A 21347-nucleotide genomic window follows, 5' to 3' on the forward strand; every position below is an offset into this window, starting at 1 on the left:
TGGTTTGTAAAAAAGAAAGTAAAATTTAAGCAAGGTTCCTTTAGAACAGAGTACAATACATCAAATCAAACTCATATAGCAGCATGAGTCAAAGAAAAAGGTATAAAACAATGCCGAAACTAGACATCAACTGTAGTTCTGTAAAGAAAATTAACAATTAACTGTGGCTTTTACTTATCACCGAGGAGCCAACTCAGTGATCTCACATTCTGCTTGATTGCTATAACTTCCGCATGGAGGTGCTCGCTTTCCTGGATGGAAAGGGAAAGCAGGAGGGGCTACAGGTGGTGGGAGAGTAATAGGTTCGGTGTTAAGCATGAGCAATACTGATTCAATGTTAGGTCTTTTAGCTGGGTCTTCTTGAATGCACAATAACCCAACTTGTATACATCTTTCCGCTTCACCCTTTCTGAAATCACTCCCCAGTGCCGAATCTAGCAACTTCAGAGGAGTCCCTTCTTCATCCCAAAGTCTCCAAGCCTAAATGTAAAGAGCAATTACAATTTATGATGTAAGTATAACTAATAAATGACTAGATTTTTTACTTACATAATCTAGAAGGTTTTCTGTCTCTGTATCTGGATTGAACAAGTTATTCCGCTGACCGCTCACGATCTCCAAAAGAATGACACCATAACTAAAAATGTCAGACTTGCCGGAAAAATGTCCTATTGTTGCGTATTCAGGAGCCATATATCCACTGCATCACATTTTACGTATCTTATCAAGGTCAGGGTTCTTTTTGCTGAAGTTATAAGTTTCTTAAGAAAGTGTTAAGTATGTTAATGAGAATGAACTCAAGTTGAAATCTTACAATGTTCCTGCCACTCTACTGGTATTTCCCTGAGTTTGATCTACTCCAAAAAGCTTTGCCATGCCAAAATCTGCAATTTTTGGGTTCATCTCTCCATCTAACAAAATGTTGCTAGGTTTAAGATCACGATGAATAATTTTGGGGCGAGAATCTTCATGGAGATATAGCAGGCCTCGAGCAATTCCAACTATGATGTTGTAACGTGTCTCCCACTTCAAATATGCGCCTCTTTGTTTATCTGCAGTTCATGATTTATGTCCAATATTATCAATGAAGGAGTTTCACATACAGAAAATGTTACGAGTTGAACTTATTTTCAACAGGATGTATCCACATAAACATTACCAAATAAATATCGATCGAGGCTCTTATTAGGCACAAACTCATAGACTAGTAACATCTCGTCCCTTTCCAAACAAAATCCGAAAAGTTTGACAAGATTTTTGTGCTGAATTTTGGCAGCTAAACATGCTTCAGTCTTAAATTCTCTGAGCCCTTGTCCTGAAGCATTTGAGAGCCTCTTAACAGCCACTGCCTGTTGATCTGCAAGTTTTCCCTGAAATCAGCATAAAACCATTTGCTGATATTAAATAAGTTGAGGGAGAGCATGAATTGCAAGTTCACAACATAAGTGCTGCTCATACCAAGTAAACAATCCCAAATCCACCTTGTCCAATCTTGTTGGCTGGTGAGAAGTCATCGGTGGCTGCTTTAATGGTATCCAATTCAAAGTGCAAGTTTTCCATGCTTTCAATCTCTTCAATCCCTGAAATGACAGTAAATCCTTGTTAAATGTTTATTTTGGGTTGTGTCACTAGCCTGAAGAGATTGGTTAACGATTTGTAAACTTTATGCATAGGATTGTTCTGTACTTCTGTTTGTTTTTTTTATTTGAGCACATTAACTGATGTTTTGTCTTCGTAAATTCACTTTCCGTTGATTGGTCTAAGCTTGAAATGTAAATATACGTATGTACTTACATACTCCACACACTAACTTGGAACTTACCAGTTAACTTTCCGGAAGCCTTTTTTCTCTTCAGACAGACAAAAACATTTAAGAACAAAGATGCGGCTGCAACTGCTGAAACAACACCCAATGCAATGAATAACTCTTTGCCTGCAGTTACAAATCAGAGAAGCAAAGTTAGCTTCCTTTGTAGTCTAAATATCTGTCAAAATTGAGAATAAAAACAGAATGCAAACTTTAGGAAGAAACCACTGTTCTCTGGTTGAGGGTTGTTTGTTGCCTTAATTTTCAAGTAAGCTCCATTCATGCACTATACAAAATCTATCTTATGGCATATGTTAACTAGTAAATTTACCAAATATTCCCTAGGTTTTTTTTGACTACCTGGTTTAAGAAGTACAGCATCATAGAAAGCATACATCAATCTGCAGCTTGGTTGCAGAAGTACTCCTGCTTGATAGCCGTCTGGATGAAACCTGCCTAGCGCAGTGCCTAAGCATCTTCTGCATACTTGGGGGCTCAAATCAGGAGTGCAGTCTACATAGCAACCAACTGATATCTCTCTTGCAACATAAACAACGGTTGTTGCTGACATCATTGATGAATTTCCAGCAGTAGCCTGATTAAATAGGCTGATATATGTATTCGTCAGTTGTTGGTTGAACTGATCGTACTTCTTAGGCCCACTCCCAAGATTATAGAATACAGAGACATCGTTCCTTGAGATTATGGAGTGGTTTGCATACCGAAACATGCATTCTGTATACCACACAATAGCTTCTGTGCTAGATGGGCATCTTCGTTGAATCTCTCCTTGTGCAAGCGTGATGCAGTCTTGACAAACCTGATTGACGTAGTTTCTATGGCAAAGGAAAAGGCCATAGACTTTGTTGGGTGCATCCCCAATGCTGAAATTATAGAACTTGTTGGTGCTAGCTTCAGAGTTGAGATTGGAGAATAGTAGACCAAGATTGTTTTGGTATTCACTCCCCTGATCATAGTGGTGATCCTCGGAACAGTTGGTCTGTAAATAGGTAACTTGATCCTCAGCTGTAGCATATTTGGTTAGAAGGGTGAAAAGGCAAAGAAATAACAAGGCTGATGGGATATTAAGGGGCACAGCTTTTGTTTGTTTCATTATGGTTGACTTTTGCTTGGAATTTGGCAGGGAACATAAAGCCATGGAGAGTTGAATATTACTGTATTTCCATTCCTGTATGATTGTCTTTGATTAGTAAGTGGCGAATATTCTGCATTTAGATTAAGTTATTACATGAGTGGTTTAATTTTATATTTGCAATTGAATGTGATGATAGTTTTTTATTCATTACGTTATTACGAGATTTACAACCATTACTTGCAGTTTCTAACAATATCTTTGTTTACTAATTAAATGGTCTGCCTTATTCAAAATTATGTCATGGAAGGCTTAATTTTTTATGTCTGACAAATATTGTAATTTTGGCCAAAATCAGAATAAGTGTCTATATTTCTAGATGCACAGATGTATGCTTGGATTTCTTGGAAATTCCTGAGAATCATCCATGTCTCAGGAACTAACACTGCCAGGTTAAATAAACATATTGTCTGCTGATTCCTAGAAAGTGACAGACGTTTAAGTGAAACAATTCCTAAATATTAACCAGGACACACATTAATTTTCTCCACTTCTATTAGCACTATCTTTATCATCAGTTTGTATGAGGATTTTGTTTGAGATGGGGTTGCAGTAGGCTATTAAAGTTATGTTAAGTTATTTGATGTTTTTCTCAAGCGTTTCTGCAAAAGTATTTAGCTGCTACTGTCAACTTGCAGAATTGAATAGATGAGAATAGTCTCAAGGCAAAAATATTGCTGAAATGTTAGACAGTCATGAACATTTAGCTTGTTTGATATTTTGCAGGCCAATGTTTGAAGAAACCAGAGGGATATTTTTATTTATGCCTTATCAGTTGGTAGAAGAAGGTAACTATGTGATTTATAAAATGAAATTAATGGTTTGTTTTATACCTTTTCTGAAATTTGTTGCAGTCCTGGACCGTCCTGGTTGAAACAATTGGCTTTGTTACCCGGACTCTTCATTTTACCTCAAATACCCGTGTCGGAATCTCGACACTTGGACATGGGTATCAGAACCTTTGAAAATGTTATTCACATGAACACCTCTGCAACCCTATTAATATTTTGCGTAATGATAATCTGGTTAGTTCTGCTTACTTCTAATCCATGTCTGCAGCTTCCTTGTCTTTAATTCCGGTCTTATAAGAATGTCAATTGATGAACTGATTTGGAATCCAGTAAGCTATGGGAATCCCTCTCATTTTCATAGAATACATATTGATATAACCATAGGCAACCCTGTAACTCTACTACTGTGAATAAAATTCAACCAAAGCGGCTGTGATTAGAATACAGCTCCCGCACCTACTGCATGTGTTTCCTTCATTTTTCATTGAACATAATCTATTTGTAAGAAATATCTTCTGTAATTTGGAGTTGATTTTATGTCCTGATAAAAATGAGATATGATCAATCTCTTTTCATATAGATAAAATAAGAGGAAAGCAATATAAGTAGTTTCAGTATAACAGTAGTTCACTAACTTCTGACCCAACAAAAAAACTCGAAAAAGATTTATATCACCATCAAACTCAAACATCAGAGCATGGAGATAATATATATAGTAGCTTTAACTGTTATTAAACACAATAAAACCTGTTTTGACTCTAACAGTAAATTTGATTCAATGCCTTCATCATCGAGGAAGCAGGTCACTTATTTCAGCCTCTGCTTGAGTACCATAGCTTCCTTGTGATGTGGCTTGATCTTTTGTCTTATAAGGTAAAAGAGGAGGGGGTGCAGGTTGTGGGAAGCTGATAGGTTGGGTATTAAGCATGAGCAAGACTGATGCAATGTTTGGCCGTTTTGCAGGTTCTGCTTGAATGCACAATAGCCCGATGTATATGCATCTTTCAACTTCATCTTTTGAAAAAGCATTCCCTAATTCTGAATCTACCAACTTCAAGTGAGTACTCTCTTCCCAAAGTCTCCATGCCTGGAATACAAAATGCAATCTAACATGTAAGTGCATAAAGTTTTAACAATAGAAGTAGAGGAAAAGTGGATCAACATAAGATTTCAACTTACATAATGCAGAAGATTCTCGTCCTGACTGTTATCTGGATCTGAAAAACTATTCCTCAAACCACTCACAATCTCTAAAAGTATGACACCATAGCTGAAAATATCAGACTTCATTGAAATATGTCCCGCTGTTACGTATTCAGGTGCCATGTATCCACTGCATCATATTTTACTTTATATCATATCATTTATAATTATGAATTATGCACTAAAAAAACCCAAGAATATATTTAAGGCATCCAATAAGTTGAAATATTACAATGTCCCTGCCACTCGACTGGTATTTCCCTGGGTTTGATCCGCTCCAAAAAGCTTTGCCATCCCAAAATCAGCAATTTTAGGGTTCATCTCTTCATCTAACAAAATGTTACCGGGTTTAAGATCACGATGAATGATCTTAGGGCGAGAATCTTCATGCAGATATAAAAGGCCTTTGGCAATTCCCACTATGATTCTATGACGAGCCTCCCACTTCAACTTTGCTCCTCCTTTTGGACCTGTAGTTCACAATTTATCTCCATTTTATCAAAGGAGCTTCTTTGAAATAGTATATGAAGTTGTTATGAACTTAAAGGTCAAAGTTAAATCGAAACAATACCAAATAAATACCGATCAAGGCTTTTATTAGGAACAAACTCATAGACAAGTAACATCTCATCCCCTTGCAAGCAGAACCCGAAAAGTTTGACAAGATTTTTGTGTTGGAGTTTCGCAGCTAAACATGCCTCAGTCTTGAACTCTTTGATTCCTTGTCCTGTGGTATTTGAGAGCCTCTTAACAGCCACTGCTTGCCCATCTGCAAGTGTTCCCTGAAACCATCATTCTTAAACATCAATTCATTACGTTTAAGCCAGAATTTAATTTTCAGCTTCTGTAGAATAATATATTGAATTTGATCATACCAAGTAAACAACACCAAATCCACCCTGTCCAATCTTTTTCTCTGTGGCAAAGTTTTCCGTGGCTGATTTGATGGCTTCAAATTCAAACTGCAGGTTTTCCATGGCTTCAATCTCATCTAATCCTGCAGGAACACCATTTAAATCTATATTTAGTCTTTGAAACAAGGAAGATGGACCAACTAGACTCTGCCTTCCAACTTTCTTCTTGTTCTCCTATTATCTGATTTAATTTCTTCTGTTAATTCTCTGTTTTTCCCCTTTGTAGTTCATATAGCATGTGATAGTCTGGGAAGTGAACTTACCAGCAAGCTCTCCGGTGGTCTTTCTTTTCTTCAGGAAGATGAAAACGAGTAAGATCAAAGATGCTGCTGCAACAACTGAAATGACAGCCAAGGCTACATATATCCCCTTGCCTGCATTTACAAATTGAAAACTTGAAGTCTACCTCTTTCATATTATTAAATAAATGTCATATTGGAGTGTTCATCTTTTATTTTTTTGGTAAATTGCTCAAAATCAATCAGGAACGTCAAAAATTATCGCACTGTTCATACTCTTACTGGTTTTTTTCAATCTCTACCTACATGTTCAGTACCTGGTGAGGGAGTTCCAGCATCATTGAAAGCGTACATCAATCTGCAACTTGGTTGTAGGAGTCCTCCAGATTGGGTACCAGGTGTTGTAAGCTTACTTAGTGCACTTTGTAAGCAATTTCTGCAATCTGAGGGGCTCAAATCGGGAGTGCAATCCACATAGCAGCTCATTGATATGTGATTTGTTAGATAAACAGTTGTTGTGGCTGATGCTAATGATGAATTCCCATTAGCAGCCGTGTTGAAGAGAATGATAAATGTGTCTGTCAAGTCTTGATTAAACTGACTATACTTTGCTTGTCCGGACTCCAAATTATGGGATACAGAGACATCATTGATGGAAAATATGGAGTGGTTTGCATAGCGTAACATACATTCTATATACCACACAATAGATTCTACACTAGATGGACATTTTTGTTGAATTTCACCCTGTGCAAGTGTGATGCAATCTTGGCAGACTTGATTGGTGGAGTAACTGCTGCAAAGGAAAAGGCCATAGACTTGGTTGGGGGGTTCTCCAATGGTGACGTTATAGAACTTGTTTGTGCTAGCTCTGGAGGTGAGGTTAGGTAATAGAAGATCAACATTGTTTGCATATTCACTTCCCTGATCATATTGCTGATTCTTTCCACAGGAGCTGTATATGTAGGTGACTTGATCCTCAGCAGTTGCAGACTGGAATTGAAGATCTGAAAGGTGAAGATATAAAAATGTTCCTGATAAGAAAAGAGGCACAAGTTTAGGTTGGTCCATCATCTTCTCTTTGTACTAGCAGAAATTTGCAGACAATGGACCAATTCTGTGCATTTTCTGAACATGCCCTTGTGATAAAAAAATTGGCAGAAGACCCGGCAAATATACAGTATTAAATGGATTATTTTTACCTATACATTTTTTTATTCAATTGAATCTGAACAGAAGGTTTCTTTATTCTGTATGCAAAATGCAGTTTCCAAATCATCTGATTCAGCATTTTTATTTTAAATTTCCTGGTTTGTGTAATAGTTATCAAAGTCTACTCCATGTCACAACTAATAAGATTTGTTGGCTTGATAATTACCTTAGTATTATCTAATTCAGCATCTTTGCTTATAATGCTGGTCATCTCTGTAGGATGTCATCTTAATCTATAGGTAATTCCTGGAAAGTGCCAGGGATTAAACAGATATCTAAGGTCTACCATTAAAGTACTGACTTTGACTGGAAATGATTTTTTTAACTCTAACTAGAAGAAATACAGTGAAAGATCGATTAATTATTAGGATTAGCTGTTACTGGTTTGCTTCTCCGAAAGTTGAAATTGATTGATTATTTTGGGCACATATGACATATCTACGTATCAAACCTCATTGGAACTTATCAAAACATATCATAACAAAAGTAAAACAATGGCTATTTTTAATCCAAAAGCTATCGGCCTTCTCTGCCTTTCATTCTTTTTTTTCAGACCTGTTGTTTCAGAAGACCAAGTTACTTTTATGCAGGAGTTTTGTTCTGAGAAACAATTTGATCATGGAAGTGTATATCAAAGCAATCTGAATGTTCTTCTTGCCAATCTCTCAAATGAAGCGGTCTCAAAAAAGTTCTACAACTTCACAGTGGGAAATAGTGTTAATAAAGTGTATGGCCTCTTCCTTTGCAATGGGGCCTACACTGCTCAAGTTTGCCAAGACTGCATCACTGTAGCAGCAGGGCAAGTTCAACAAAAATGTTCCATATGTTGTTGATGCAATAGTGTTCTATGGTCAGTGTATGTTACGTTATGCAAACCACTCCATATTCTCCATTGTCGATGATTCTGTGCATTTCGACTTTGATTATGGACCGCGTGTTTACCAACAGTTTGACCAGCAATTATCAAGCATGTTGATCGGCCTCTTCAATAAGGCCATAGTGGATAATACGTCATTGGCTTCTGCATTAGGCGTGGTCTATGTCAGAGAAACCATTTCACTTGCGGGCTATGTTGATTGTACTCCTGATTTAAGTCCATACGACTGTAACAGATGCTTGCAATCGGGACTCAGTAGGCTTCCTATGAATGGAAGACAATTAGGAACAACTGCCCTGCCAAGCTGCCGGTTGTCATACTTCTATATTGATGTCAGCCCAGGTTGCACTGAACTCTGAACAATTTCTCTGTAGTTTATCCTGAATTCCTGATCCTGAAAGCATGCCTTCTTTCGTTATTAATTGGTTCTAAAAGTAAAAGGCATCAATATGCACAAATTCTGAAACAAACCTATTTTTTGATGCAGGGAAAAGATTTGGTGCATCACAGGTAAATCATCTTCTGAAGTATGAGTTTTACAGTTACATTGTCTGAAAAAATTAAAATTCAAGAACTAGGGAAGAGTTTAATATTGTCTCTATTTCAAGTATGTTTTCAACTGGACTCTGTCAATCACTCAATTGAGATATTAAATCATAAGAGGCGTAGTCCTGTAATTTATATGCTGCTTAAAAAATGGCTCAATTTACATGTTCACCAAAATATCTGGTGGGAGTTAGAATTTCCACTTCTCTTTTATTACCCCTTAATGCATTACCCTCAATCCAAGTATGCGTTTTGAAGGGAAAAAAAAAATTAAGTGACTCTTTTCAGCTTCTCTCACGTCTCAACAATGAACTGAAATTTTTTCTAATGAATTCAGAATGTGCAGGTCTTGGTGAACATCAATATTTTTACATCCCTATTCTATGATGTGTTATGCAGGACTTGAAGAGATGGAGAGTATGGAAAATCTGCACTTGCAATTTAGTGCTATCAAAGTTGCCACTGACAATTTCGCCTCTGCCAATAAAATAGGTCGAGGTGGATTTGGAGTTGTTTACATGGTATGTTTGCACTCTTCATTCTCTTGGTTAGTAACAATTCATTCAGATTAGTGACATCTTTTTTCCAATTCCATGGCAATTTTAGGGAACACTTCCCGACAGACAAGCTATAGCTGTTAAGAGGCTTGCAAGTCAATCAGGGCAAGGAATAAGGGAGTTCAAGTGTGAGGCATGCTTAGTTGCAAAGTTGCAGCACAAAAATCTTGTCAAACTCTTTGGTTTTTGCTTGGAAGGAGAAGAAAAATTACTTGTCTATGAGTTTGTGCCTAACAAGAGTCTTGATCGCTTCCTGTTTGGTAGTCTTTCCATTGCAACTTGAAATTTGTTACTTCTATAAATCCAAACTGCTGATGAATACCTAAATCAAAATACCAACAATATTGTAGACCTGATCAACATGAACTCGGCCTGTTGGCCCGAACCTTGGCACGGCCCGGCTCAGCCCGGCCCAAATGTTAGCGGGTTTTGGGCAAAAATTTTAGGCCCTTTTTCGTGCCCGGTCCGTCCCGGCCCAATTTGACGGGTTTTGTACAACGTAGTTTATAAATCTGGTCCGGACCGAAAAGCCCGCTACTTTTGGCCCGAAACAGCGGGTTTTGGGCACAGAAATTTGGCCCACACCTTGGTATGGCCCGACATAACGGGGCTGATTTTTAGACAGTGGCCCGGCCCGGCCCGCCTTTTGATCAGGCCGACAATATTGATATCTTTATAATTTCTGAACTGTTCATGATTGTCATGTTTGATGCTGTAGATGAAAATAGGAGAGTCCATTTGAAGTGGGAAACTCGACAAAAGATCATACTAGGAATTGTGAGAGGACTTCTGTATCTTCATGAAGATTCTCGATTCAGGATTATCCATCGGGATCTTAAGCCTGGCAACATTTTATTGGATGAAGAATTGAACCCCAAAATTGCTGATTTTGGAATGGCAAAACTGTTTGGGGCTGACCAAACTCAAGGAAATACCAGCAAAGTTGCTGGAAGATTGTAAGTTAATCTCCCCTCTTATTTCTTCTTGTCATGACTTGTAACATGTATGACTTATGAGGGTACATAACTACATATTGCAGCGGATACATGGCTCCTGAGTATGTTTCAACAGGGAAATTCTCAGTAAAATCTGATGTTTTTAGCTTTGGAGTTATACTTCTGGAGACTGTTACTGGACATAGGAATAGTGTCTCTGAGCTACAAGAAGATGATGAAAATCTACTAAATCGTGTAAGTATTATATGTTGTGACTACAACTAACTAAAGGTAGCAGACTAGCTGTAGGTCGGCCCGCCCCAAGCCCGACTTGGCACGAAAAAAGTCCAGTCCGGCACGGGCACGAAAAAAACATGGTCCGACACCGCCCAAAATAAAATGGGTTATGGTTATTGTTGTGGGCAAAATTACCATGCCCGTGTACCAATGAGGATGCGACACATGGCACGTATTACGCCCCCTAAGCAGAAACCATACGAAGACTAGTCCACAGCATGGGTATCAATCTACGTATCTACAATGTATATGTATTTGTATTTAAGAATGTATAAATGTATGTAATGTACCTATACCTGAAAAGGGGCCTAAGTAGTAGGTATTCCAAGTAGTATGAATAAGCACAATAGGCCCAAAAAGCCCACTATTGCCAAAAGGGGCCAGAGAATCGTAAGGAGAAAGGACACATGTCCTCCTCCCATACCCTAGCCAATCATGTAAAGGGAATATTAGGTCATTCCCACAAAAACCTAGTACTATAAAATAGTCCCACTTCCCTAGAAAAAGGGGTCACAAACAATACATTCAAGAGCAATTGCTGCTCTGCCTTCTCTCTACTTTCTCTCTCTATAAAAATACAATCTTGTGAAATCCTTAGAAGTTACCGGAAAACCTCCAAGGTATCTCACCGGAAAAACCCCACAACATTTGGCGCCGTCTGTGGGGAGGTACGGTAACATGGAAGATCAACGACAGGACAACGATACTGGGCGGCCTACACGAGTAGAGCGGCCACCCCTCGAAAGAGAAATGCCGACTGAACATCATACGCCGGCCACGAGAATCACTGGAGATGCTGCGCGTATATTTACGGTCGGGCACACCCCTCGTCACGCTGCCGAGGTAGAGGTGCTCAGCGAGGAGGACGACCAGGCCAATCGCACCCCTCCTGGAGGGCACCTGGATCCTCGGGCGGATACAGTAATAGAGGAGAACCCTGATATGCCTGTCTCTGTGGGTGCTCTTCGGACTATTTTGGCTGAGTTCCAAGCTGATATGGGAAAGACAGTTAATGTTGAGGTACAGAAGAGTATGCTGATCTACACCACTGTTGTGGCTGCAAATCATGAGGGGCCGGCAAGCAATAGGCCAACACTTTTTTGCGCCCCCCAAACGTTTGGACCAGGCAGACAGGCGAGGACCTGAGGAGGCAGCCGCCAGCGAGTCAGCCCAATCAGGCAATGTCTTACCTACCACGCCGACTGCCACGGCGGCTGATTGGAGAAACGTCCCGAGGACGTGAGCAGCCACGCGCAGAGCAATTGCCTGACTCTGAGTCTGAACTTTCTGACATTGGGTCAACCCCCGTCATGCCGGATAGACCTCTCCCTCATCCAACTTATACGCATCTGAGCCAGGTGCGCCCAGGGGTCACCCGTCCAACCCGTCAAACTCGCGGACGCGAGTCTTCCCAGCGGGTACCCTACTCAAGGCGTCAAGATCCTGTGTATCACATTCAGGAGGGAGTGTCCAACATGGCCCTAGGACACACCACCCCTTTTGCAGACTCCATCATGAGGGCCCCGAGGGAACCCAAAGTCAAGCCGCCCAACATTGATGCTTACGATGGGACCACAGATCCAGACATGCACCTCTTGGTTTACCGGCATCACATGTATGTCCAAGGAACAACTGACTCAACCTGGTGTAAGTATTTTCCGGGCACACTCAAAGGAGTAGCATCTAAGTGGTTCGAGAGACTTCCAGCCGGAACTATTCGCTCTTTTTCGGAGCTCGAGCTATTGTTCTCTACTCGGTTCATGGCTCACAAGGAAGAAAAGAAGACGAGCATGCATCTGAGTAGGATTCAGCAAGGGAAAGATGAGTCTCTGAGGAGCTATGTGAAGAGATTCAATCTAGAGGCAGGGCAAATTCCGGATTTGCCAGATGGTGTTGCATTCGATAACTTCATTCGAGGGCTTAAAAAGGGCTCTTTCAAGTTTGATCTGGTAAAGAAAAGCGTCCGAACAATGCCAGAAGTGCTGGATGAGGCCGAGGCCTTCATCCATGCAACAGAGATTTGCAGCGTCCCGAAAGATCCCAGAGGAAGTGATACCGCCGAGCCGGCGGCAAAAAAGGAGAAATTCGAAAAGAAGAGCCGGCCTAACGGGACGTGGGCTATTGCAAAAGAGTCAGACAGGGCTCCCGGGGCGGCAGGCCAGAAACGGTCCAGAACTTATGATCGGGAGCGATTTGAGTATAACACAGACATGTACACAATTCTGATGGACGTCGGGTCCAAATATGACATTGATCGTCCATTTCCCATGAAGTCGCCACCAGAAAGTAGGGACCCAAAACTGTACTGTCACTTTCACAGTGACATTGGGCATGACACCAAAGAATGTAAGAGCTTGAAAAGGGCATTGGACGGCCTAGCCGCCAAGGGATTCTTAAAGAGTTATATCAGCAGGAACACGGGAGGTTCTGGCAAACCCTTCTACAAGAAAAACAAATCCCCTCCCTCGGAGGAAGATGGGAATCGTACCGACCCAGAGTGCGTAGCAGTCATCTCCGGAGGATTGGCCGCCGGCGGGCCGACCATGAGGGGCCAGAAGGATTATGCCAAGCGATTGGGGCAAGTGATGCTGTCCGGCAAGGCCACAGTTGACCCGTTTCCAAAAGTTGAAATCGGCGAGGCCGACCGTGGGAAAATCTCCACCCCGCATGACGATCCTTTGGTAATTGAGTTAAAAGTTGCTAATCTGAGGGTTAGGCGTATTTTGGTTGATACAGGAAGTTCGTCGGACATAATTAGTCTAGAGTGCTTGAATCGGCTGCAACATGATTCCTCAAAGATTGAGAAAATCCACTATCCCATTATAGGCTTCCGAGGTAGTATCATCCACCCAGTCGGCATAATTGCCCTTCCTCTGAGGATGGGAAATAGAAAGGAATCTCGACAAATGGACGTCCGTTTTCTCATAGTGAAAGACCTGACGGCATATAACATCATCTTGGGGCGTCCCACCTTGAATAGGGCAAAGGCTGTCATTGTGACTCATCTGATGCTTCTTAAGTTCATTTGTGACGATGGGAGTGTCAGCACTATACATGGTGACCAGCAACAAGCTAGAGATTGCTACCTAACCACCTTGAGTCCAGAAGCATGGGGGACGGGTGAAGAGAAAGGGACATCGGGAAACAAACGAAAATGTGGCGACACACAACCCAAGATCGTCAAAGAAACATTAACTATCTCAGCAGGGCACATGGAAGAGAGACGCCCAGAGCCTGTTGGGGCTCATTTCAATGTTGTATTAAACACAGATAAACCTGACAGAGTAGTGCCCATCGGGATTTCTCCTGACGACCCGCTGGCGGCAGAGTTGGTCCACCTTTTGAGAGAATTTGAAGATATCTTTGCTTTCACAGTGGACGAAATGCCGGGTATTGATCCTGCTGTGGCCGTCCATAAGCTGAATGTGGACCCAAACTTCAAACTGGTTCGTCAGAAGAAAAGGAACCATGGGGAAGATAGAAATCAGGCGACAGCCGCGGAAATACAAAAGTTGATGGAGGCAGGGTTCGTCAGGCCTAGTCAGTACCCCGACTGGGTTGCTAACGTGGTCCTCGTCAAAAAACCTAATGGTACCTGGAGAATGTGTGTTGACTACACCAACCTCAATAAGGCATGTCCCAAGGACAGTTTCCCATTGCCCAAGATTGACCGGCTCGTCGACTCTACAGCAGGGCATGCTATGATGAGCTTTATGGATGCATACTCAGGGTTTCATCAGATTCCGTTGTGGCCTGACGACCAGGAAAAAACGTCATTTGTTACTGAACAAGGCCTTTACTGCTACAAAGTGATGCCGTTTGGGTTAAAGAATGCACCAGCCACCTTTCAGCGTCTTATTAACACTGTGTTCATTAAGCAGCTCGGCAGAAATATTGAAGCTTATATTGATGATATGATCGTAAAAATTAAGCTGAGGGCGGCGCACATAACTGATCTCAGGGAGACATTTGAGACTATTCGAGCTTACAACATGAGGTTGAATCCTAAGAAGTGTGTGTTCGGGGTGACGGCAGGCAAATTCTTAGGTTTCTTGATTGATGAAAGAGGAATTGAAGCCAACCCAGACAAAATCCAGGCAGTAATTGATATGAGCTCACCAAAGACAGTGAAGGAGGTCCAGCGGCTCACAGGTTGCTTGGCCGCCCTGGGAAGATTTCTTTCCAGGGCTGGAGACAAGTGCCACTACTTTTTTAGGTCTGTCAGAAAGAAGGCCAAGTTTGAATGGTCGGACGAGGCCGAGGCGGCATTGGTCAGATTAAAGGAGCACTTGCATACCTTGCCTCGTCTTGTTAGTCCCTTGCTAGGAGAGACTTTGTACATGTATCTCGCCGTGTCCGAGCACTCGTTGAGTGCCGTTCTACTGACAGAGAGGGAGGGAATACAGATGCCGGTATACTTTGTCAGTCATGTTCTTCAAAATGCTGAAGTTAGATACCCTACAGTGGAAAAGTTTGGCTTAGCTCTGTTCATGGCCAGCAAAAAGCTCCGTCCTTATTTCTTAGCTCACAAAATAGTGGTCTACACAGATCAACCACTCAAACTGCCCTTCACAAAGCTGGAGGCGTCAGGACGAATGCTGAATTGGGCAATAGAGCTGAACGCCTTTGATATCACCTATGAGCCGAGGAAAGTTGTGAAGGGGCAGGCATGTGCCGACTTTATTATTGAAATGACGCGGCCAGACTTTGCCAAGAATACAAACACGATGTGGACAGTGTATGTAGACGGCTCATCCACACAGAATAGATGTGGAGCTGGAATAATCTGTCACTCCCCAGAAGGAGATACTTTTGAGTATGCTATGCGATTTAACTTCCAGGCGTCAAATAATGAAGCCGAATATGAAGCCCTGCTTTGTGGCATTAAAATGTGTAAGGCGGCAGGCGCCGAGGAGATTGTAGCACTATCTGACTCCCAACTGATTGTGAGCCAAGTTAATGGGACCTACGAAGCTAGGGATCCGACTATGGTCAAATACATGCAGGCCGTCCATCAGGAAGTAGAGCCACTGAAAAGTTCTGAAGTAAGGCAAGTCCTTCGCTCGGAAAATAACCAAGCTGATGCCCTGTCAAAATTGGCAAGTTTCGCGTCTTGTGATACCCCTCGGCACGTGTTTTGGGAGGTAAAAGAGCACAAAAGTGTTGAGCAAATGGAGGTGGAAACTCTTGACAGGACGTCCACATGGATGGATGACATAGTAAACTTCAAAATGAATGGAGTCTTGCCCGAAGACTCAAGGGAAGCGGCAAAACTTCAGAAGAAATGCTCTTGGTTTGAAATGTGGAACGGCACCCTCTATAAAAAGGCCTACTCCCGTCCTTTGTTAAGATGTGTAACACCTGAGAAGGGGCAGGAAATTCTAGAAGACCTTCATCAGGGGTTGTGCAGCTCGCATATTGGCGGAAGGGCTTTGGCTGAAAAGGCACTTCGAACCGGCTATTACTGGCCGACTCTTAAGGAGGACGCAATTTCACTGGTCAAGAAGTGTGACAAATGCCAGCGTTTTTCTCACCTAATACACCGACCGGCACGAGTTCTGACGCCCATTACAAGCCCAATTCCATTTGCTAAGTGGGGGATGGATCTTCTAGGCCCATTTACGGCCGCACCAGGAGGAAGGCGTTATGTCATCGTTGCTGTAGATTACTTCACCAAATGGGTGGAGGCAGAAGCGCTCAAAAACATAAAAACTACTGATGTGAGAGCATTCATTTGGAAGAACATCATGACTCGCTTTGGGATTCCACAGGCTATCGTCTTCGATAATGGGCCCCAGTTTGAGACGCCTAAGCTGAAAGAGTGGCTGGCAGATCACGGCATACACACTTGCTTTGCATCAGTCGGACGTCCCCAAGCCAATGGCCAGGTTGAGGCGTTCAACAAAATTATCTCCGAAGGAATGAAAAAGAAGCTTGACGAAGCCAAAGGTCTATGGGCTGATGAGCTGCCAAATGTCTTATGGTCCATCCGCACCACGGCTAAGAATTCAACCGGTGAAACACCCTTCTTGCTAGCCTATGGCGCCGAGGCTGTCCTACCCATAGAAATGTGTGAACAAACGTTGAGAGTCATGCTGTATGACGAAAATGCTAACTGGGAGACAATGAAAGCAGCCCTGGACTTCCTGCCCGAGGTTAGAGGAAATGCAGCGCTCAGACAACAGCTGTACAAGATAAGAATGGCAAGAGAATACAACAAGAAAGTCTCTAATAGAGTGCTCAAAGTGGGAGATTTTGTCCTCAGGAAAATGGAATCCACAGGACGAGCAAACGAACAGGGTAAGCTGACGCCCACTTGGGAGGGACCTTATGAGATCTATGATGAGGTTAGAGATGGAACCTACCGCATTCAAGACATGCAGGGCCGACCTATTTTGCGCACTTGGAATGCCGACAATCTCAAGAAGTATTTCTTCTAGATATGTGCTAAGCTTTGTCTTACTTACCACGATCCATTGCCCAAGGGGCGGCCTCTAATGGTCATAGTAGGGTAGTAATTACTTTTGTAACCGGCTAAATTCGCCTTGCAAAGTTATAAATAATACTACTCTATTTGTCTCGTAATATTTATTGCTCGCACAATGAATATAAAAATGTACACTCCAATGCATAACCAAAGCCTAATTGTATGACGGCCTGAGAAGTAGCCCAGATTAGCAAAAACTCTCAGCAAGACTAATTGTTTGAAGCCTAAGAAGTGGCCCAGATTAGCACCAAGTTGTAGGCTGATCACCTATCCAACTCCCTTCCCAGTATAGCAAGCCGCTGGCCAACCAGTACGGCATAGTAAGTGCCAGCGGCACAAATAACCTTAAATCATAGGTTGTTCGTTCAAAAGCTCAGCGGCATGAACAACTTTGAAACATAGGTTGTTTTCTCAAAAGCTCAGCGGCACGAATAACTTTGAAACAAAGGTTGTTTGCTCAAAAGTTCGGCGGCACGAACATTTGGCCGTCCAGTCCATTTGACGAGCATGTCTAGCGGCAATCATACCTATTGATTGACTTGCGTCAATCAATATCGTTATAGACACGCTCGCCAAAGAAAGCGACGACCACAGTGGTGCCTAGCGCATGCTCAGTTGCCTGCGGCACCAATAACTTTGAAACAAAGGTTGTTTGCTCAAAAGTTCGGCGGCACGAACGTTTGGCCGTCCAGTCCATTTGGCGAGCATGTCTAGCGGCAATCATACCTATTGATTGACTTGCGTCAATCAATATCGTTATAGACACGCTCGCCAAAGAAAGCGACGACCACAGTGGTGCCTAGCGCATGCTCAGTTGTCTGCGGCACCAATAACTTTGAAACAAAGGTTGTTTGCTCAAAAGTTCGGCGGCACGAACGTTTGGCCGTCCAGTCCATTTAACGAGCATGTCTAGCGGCAATCATACCTATTGATTGACTTGCGTCAATCAATATCGTTATAGACACGCTCGCCAAAGAAAGAGACGACCACAGTAGTGCCTAGCGCATGCTCAGTTGCCTGCGGCACCAACGTGCTTAGTGTATACTCAGTTGCACCTTGGCTACCATACCTATTGATTAAGCCTATTGATTAAGGAATAATCAAATTACGAAGAGCAAATAAATGCGAGATAAAAGAAGCAACAAAAATAACCTATTTACTTATAAAACAACCCCCGTAGAAAGGCGTGTAAAAGTAGCCCAGAATTCAAAAACAAAAAAGAAAGAAATTATTGTGTGCTCAGCAGGCACAATGGTACAGACGCCAGCAACGCCAAAACTTAACAAAATAATTGTTTTTTGCCCTTAGGCATGGGAACACTTGAATAAAATTTTGAAGAACTTGGAAGGAAGCAAATCAGGGAGCAGCCGCATCGTCCTCATCATCAGAAGGTACAAACTCAGGGGGCGGCTGACCGAGACGCTCAGCAGCCAACACAGCGGCACTGTGTTCCAATCGCCGCTGGAACCACGCAAGATCATACTCTGGCATGTGGCTCTCCCAGGCGTGCTTAACAGTGTCCTTGGCCGCTTGCTCCCCCTGATCATAGGATTCCAGAAGACGCTCACGCAAGGTGCGAACTTGCGACCTGGCCGTCTCCAGCTCCCCCCGAAGATGCTCGGCTTCCTCAGCCGCCTCTTTGACCTGAGGGTACTCCCGCAACTGGTCCTGAAGCGTCCGTATTTCCGCCGCCGCTGTCTTGGCCTCCTCGACCATTGTCACCATGTCTTTGTCCTGCGCCAATATCTTCTTAAGCAGCTCGGCCTTGTCAGACCTCAATGAAGCTACCTCCTTTGCTTGAAGGTCTATGGTCGTCTGCATCTGCAGGCGGACCTCTTCAATGGATTTGAACGCATAGTCGCCATGGTGGGTGGACTCAGCCACCTGAGCTTTGAGCTCCTCAGCAGTGCGGGTCTTCCAACTCTTGCAGAATTCCATGCGGCAAAACAACTGCAAAAGGAGCTACATGTTAGTAAATGACTTGAAAAGAAAAAACAAGTACAAGAAAAGAAAAACAAGTACAAGCAAAGTGGGAAATAGACTCACGTCGAGTAGGGTGGCCTGGATTGCACCAAACTGGGCGTCAGTCTTGCGGCCAGGAAGAGAAGCAACATACTCTGCGGGGACGGCCTTAAATACCTTACGGCATATAGCCACCCTATCCTTTGACGAATAGTGAGGAGTAGCGGGTACGTTCTCGTCCTCTGCAGCAGCTGCATCCTTCCCTTTGTCTTTAGCTATAGGAAAAACAACGGCCTTAGGATGACGCGGAGAGTAAGAAGAACTGCCAGAGGAGGCTCGACACGTCTGAACGACGTTCGAATAATACTTACCGCCCGATGACCTAGCTCGGCGGGCCACCTCCGCAGGAATCTGGGAACGGACATCGGCCGGAATTCCCGAAAGAGGGTCCTCCAACTCGTCAGGATGCCCACCAGACTTTGATTTGGACACCAAGTCCACAACCAGAGATCATGCGGAAACAACCATTAACCCAGGAAACATATTATTTACACATAATCATATAGCATAATTAGATGCATACTCTTTGTTGCGTGCCTTCCCTAGCTGCGCCCGAACCGAACAAGAACAAGTCTTTTAGGACTCCAAGTGTCGTCCCTCCGTAGAAAGTCCACAGCACGTCCGGATCCGCCTTAAGATTGACCAACTAGAATCGCCCTTAAGGTACTCAGAAAATTCGGCACTTTTGGGGCAAGATGGGTGTTTGAATTTTCTCTCAAAAAAAACTCACTTTTGAATACTTTGAAACTTGTGTATAAATTATGACCCCTAGGCCTTTATTTATAGAGTTATGGAAAAGGAATCGTAATCCTAGTAGGATGCGAATTAATTGGAATTAGAATTCTACATGAATTCTACTTAATCAATTTATCCAATAGGAATAGACATTTAATCATACACTGACTCTTGCAGATTCAGGAATCTCGCATGAGCTCAAACTCACACACACACGGCAGCCACAAGGGCTGCCCACGCATGCGAGCAGCAGCCCACGCAGCGCGGCCCACGCATGCGTGGCCTTGTGCGCGCTGGGCTGTGGCGTGCGTGCTTGCTGGGCGATGGCCTGGCTTCGTGCTGGGCCTTCGTCCGGCAGGCCTCGTCCGATGCTAATTCGTACGATACGCTTCCGATTAAAATTCCATTTCCGGAATCTATTTCCGATACGAACAATATTCAATATTTCCGATTCCGGAATTAATTTCCGTTTCGAACAAATATTTAATATTTCCGTTTCCGGAATTATTTTCCGATTCCGGTAATATTTCCGATTCTGACAATATTTCCGTTTCCGGCAATATTTCCGATTCTGGTAATATTTCCATTTCCAACAATATTTTCCGATACGTACCATGTTTCCGTTTCCGGCAACATCTACGACTTGGATAATATTCATATTTCCGATACGATCCATATTTCCGTTTCCGGCAATATCATCGTTTCCGGAGTATTCATTTCTTGCCTGTGACGATCTTAGCTCCCACTGAAACCAAGATCCGTCGGTTCCGAATATTCATAGATGGAGTATTTAATGCCATTAAATACTTGATCCGTTTACGTACTATTTGTGTGACCCTACGGGTTCAGTCAAGAGTAAGCTGTGGATTAATATCATTAATTCCACTTGAACTGAAGCGGCCTCTAGCTAGGCATTCAGCTCACTTGATCTCACTGAATTATTAACTTGTTAATTAATACTGAACCGCATTTATTAGACTTAACATAGAATGCATACTTGGACCAAGGGCATTATTTCCTTCAGTCTCCCACTTGTCCTTAGGGACAAGTGTGCATTTCCTAATTCCTTTGTCGCTCGATGCTTGCTCTTGAACATAAGGTAAGAGTTGTCATCCTTATTATGTCCAGAGGTGTTCCTCGGTTTCAGAGTTCAACTGATCAAATAAACAGATAATCATAGCCTATGATTCATCCGAGCACGGCCATGCATTTCACAGTTTCTAGCTCTCCGAGTGGCCTTGTACAACTTTTAAGCATCTCATCCCGATTTATGGGAGGACAATCCCAATCTTGCGATCTTGAGATTAGACTTCGTTTGATAGGTGATTACCTGAGCGTTGCCTTTATAGCCTCCTTTTACGGTGCGACGGTTGGTCAACGTCAAAGCAACCAGTTCTCAAACAAGTAATCTCAAATCACTCAGGTATTGAGGATTTAGTGTCTAATAATTTAATGAAATTTACTTATGACAGACTTTCATCTCTTACAGTAAAGTTTCATAGGTCTTGTCCGATACTAGTCTTCCCAAAGTAAGTATCTATGCAAATGATTATGACATTGCCATGTCCACAT

The 21347-nt window shown here is 42.6% G+C and overlaps 3 protein-coding genes across 4 annotated transcripts in view; 2 read left to right on the top strand and 1 right to left on the bottom strand.

Annotated features, from left to right (window-relative positions):
- On the bottom strand, window positions 1-7290 carry LOC110805349 (uncharacterized). Its single transcript, XM_022010939.2, has 14 exons — window positions 6425-7290; window positions 6132-6242; window positions 5830-5951; window positions 5526-5736; window positions 5187-5424; window positions 4931-5084; window positions 4542-4838; window positions 2168-3008; window positions 1823-1933; window positions 1459-1580; window positions 1160-1370; window positions 815-1052; window positions 550-700; window positions 1-480 (listed from the first exon to the last, which is right to left on the bottom strand). The coding sequence occupies exons 1-14, from the start codon at window positions 7179-7181 to the stop codon at window positions 178-180; spliced, it is 3867 nt and encodes a 1288-aa protein (XP_021866631.2). The 5' UTR covers window positions 7182-7290; the 3' UTR covers window positions 1-177.
- The window catches only part of LOC110805350 (putative cysteine-rich receptor-like protein kinase 20), a 26116-nt gene continuing 11826 nt past the window's right edge, over window positions 7058-21347 (top strand). The window contains exons 1-7 of one of the 2 annotated variants that reach the window (XM_056833125.1): window positions 7058-7168; window positions 7910-8538; window positions 8684-8706; window positions 9142-9263; window positions 9349-9559; window positions 10018-10255; window positions 10339-10489. In XM_056833125.1, the coding sequence (XP_056689103.1) occupies window positions 9153-9263; window positions 9349-9559; window positions 10018-10255; window positions 10339-10489 (711 nt within the window). In that variant the 5' untranslated portion in view covers window positions 7058-7168; window positions 7910-8538; window positions 8684-8706; window positions 9142-9152. Of the gene's footprint in view, window positions 7169-7909; window positions 8539-8615; window positions 8707-9141; window positions 9264-9348; window positions 9560-10017; window positions 10256-10338; window positions 10490-21347 lie in introns of those variants that run through there. The other variant, XM_056833126.1, reaches the window with a different exon arrangement.
- LOC130459125 (cysteine-rich repeat secretory protein 58-like) lies at window positions 7814-8751 on the top strand. The gene is made up of 3 exons (XM_056831949.1): window positions 7814-8086; window positions 8175-8538; window positions 8684-8751. The coding sequence occupies exons 1-3, from the start codon at window positions 7814-7816 to the stop codon at window positions 8749-8751; spliced, it is 705 nt and encodes a 234-aa protein (XP_056687927.1).

Source organism: Spinacia oleracea, chromosome 6 (assembly GCF_020520425.1).
Source record: "Spinacia oleracea cultivar Varoflay chromosome 6, BTI_SOV_V1, whole genome shotgun sequence".
NCBI lineage: Eukaryota > Viridiplantae > Streptophyta > Magnoliopsida > Caryophyllales > Amaranthaceae > Spinacia > Spinacia oleracea.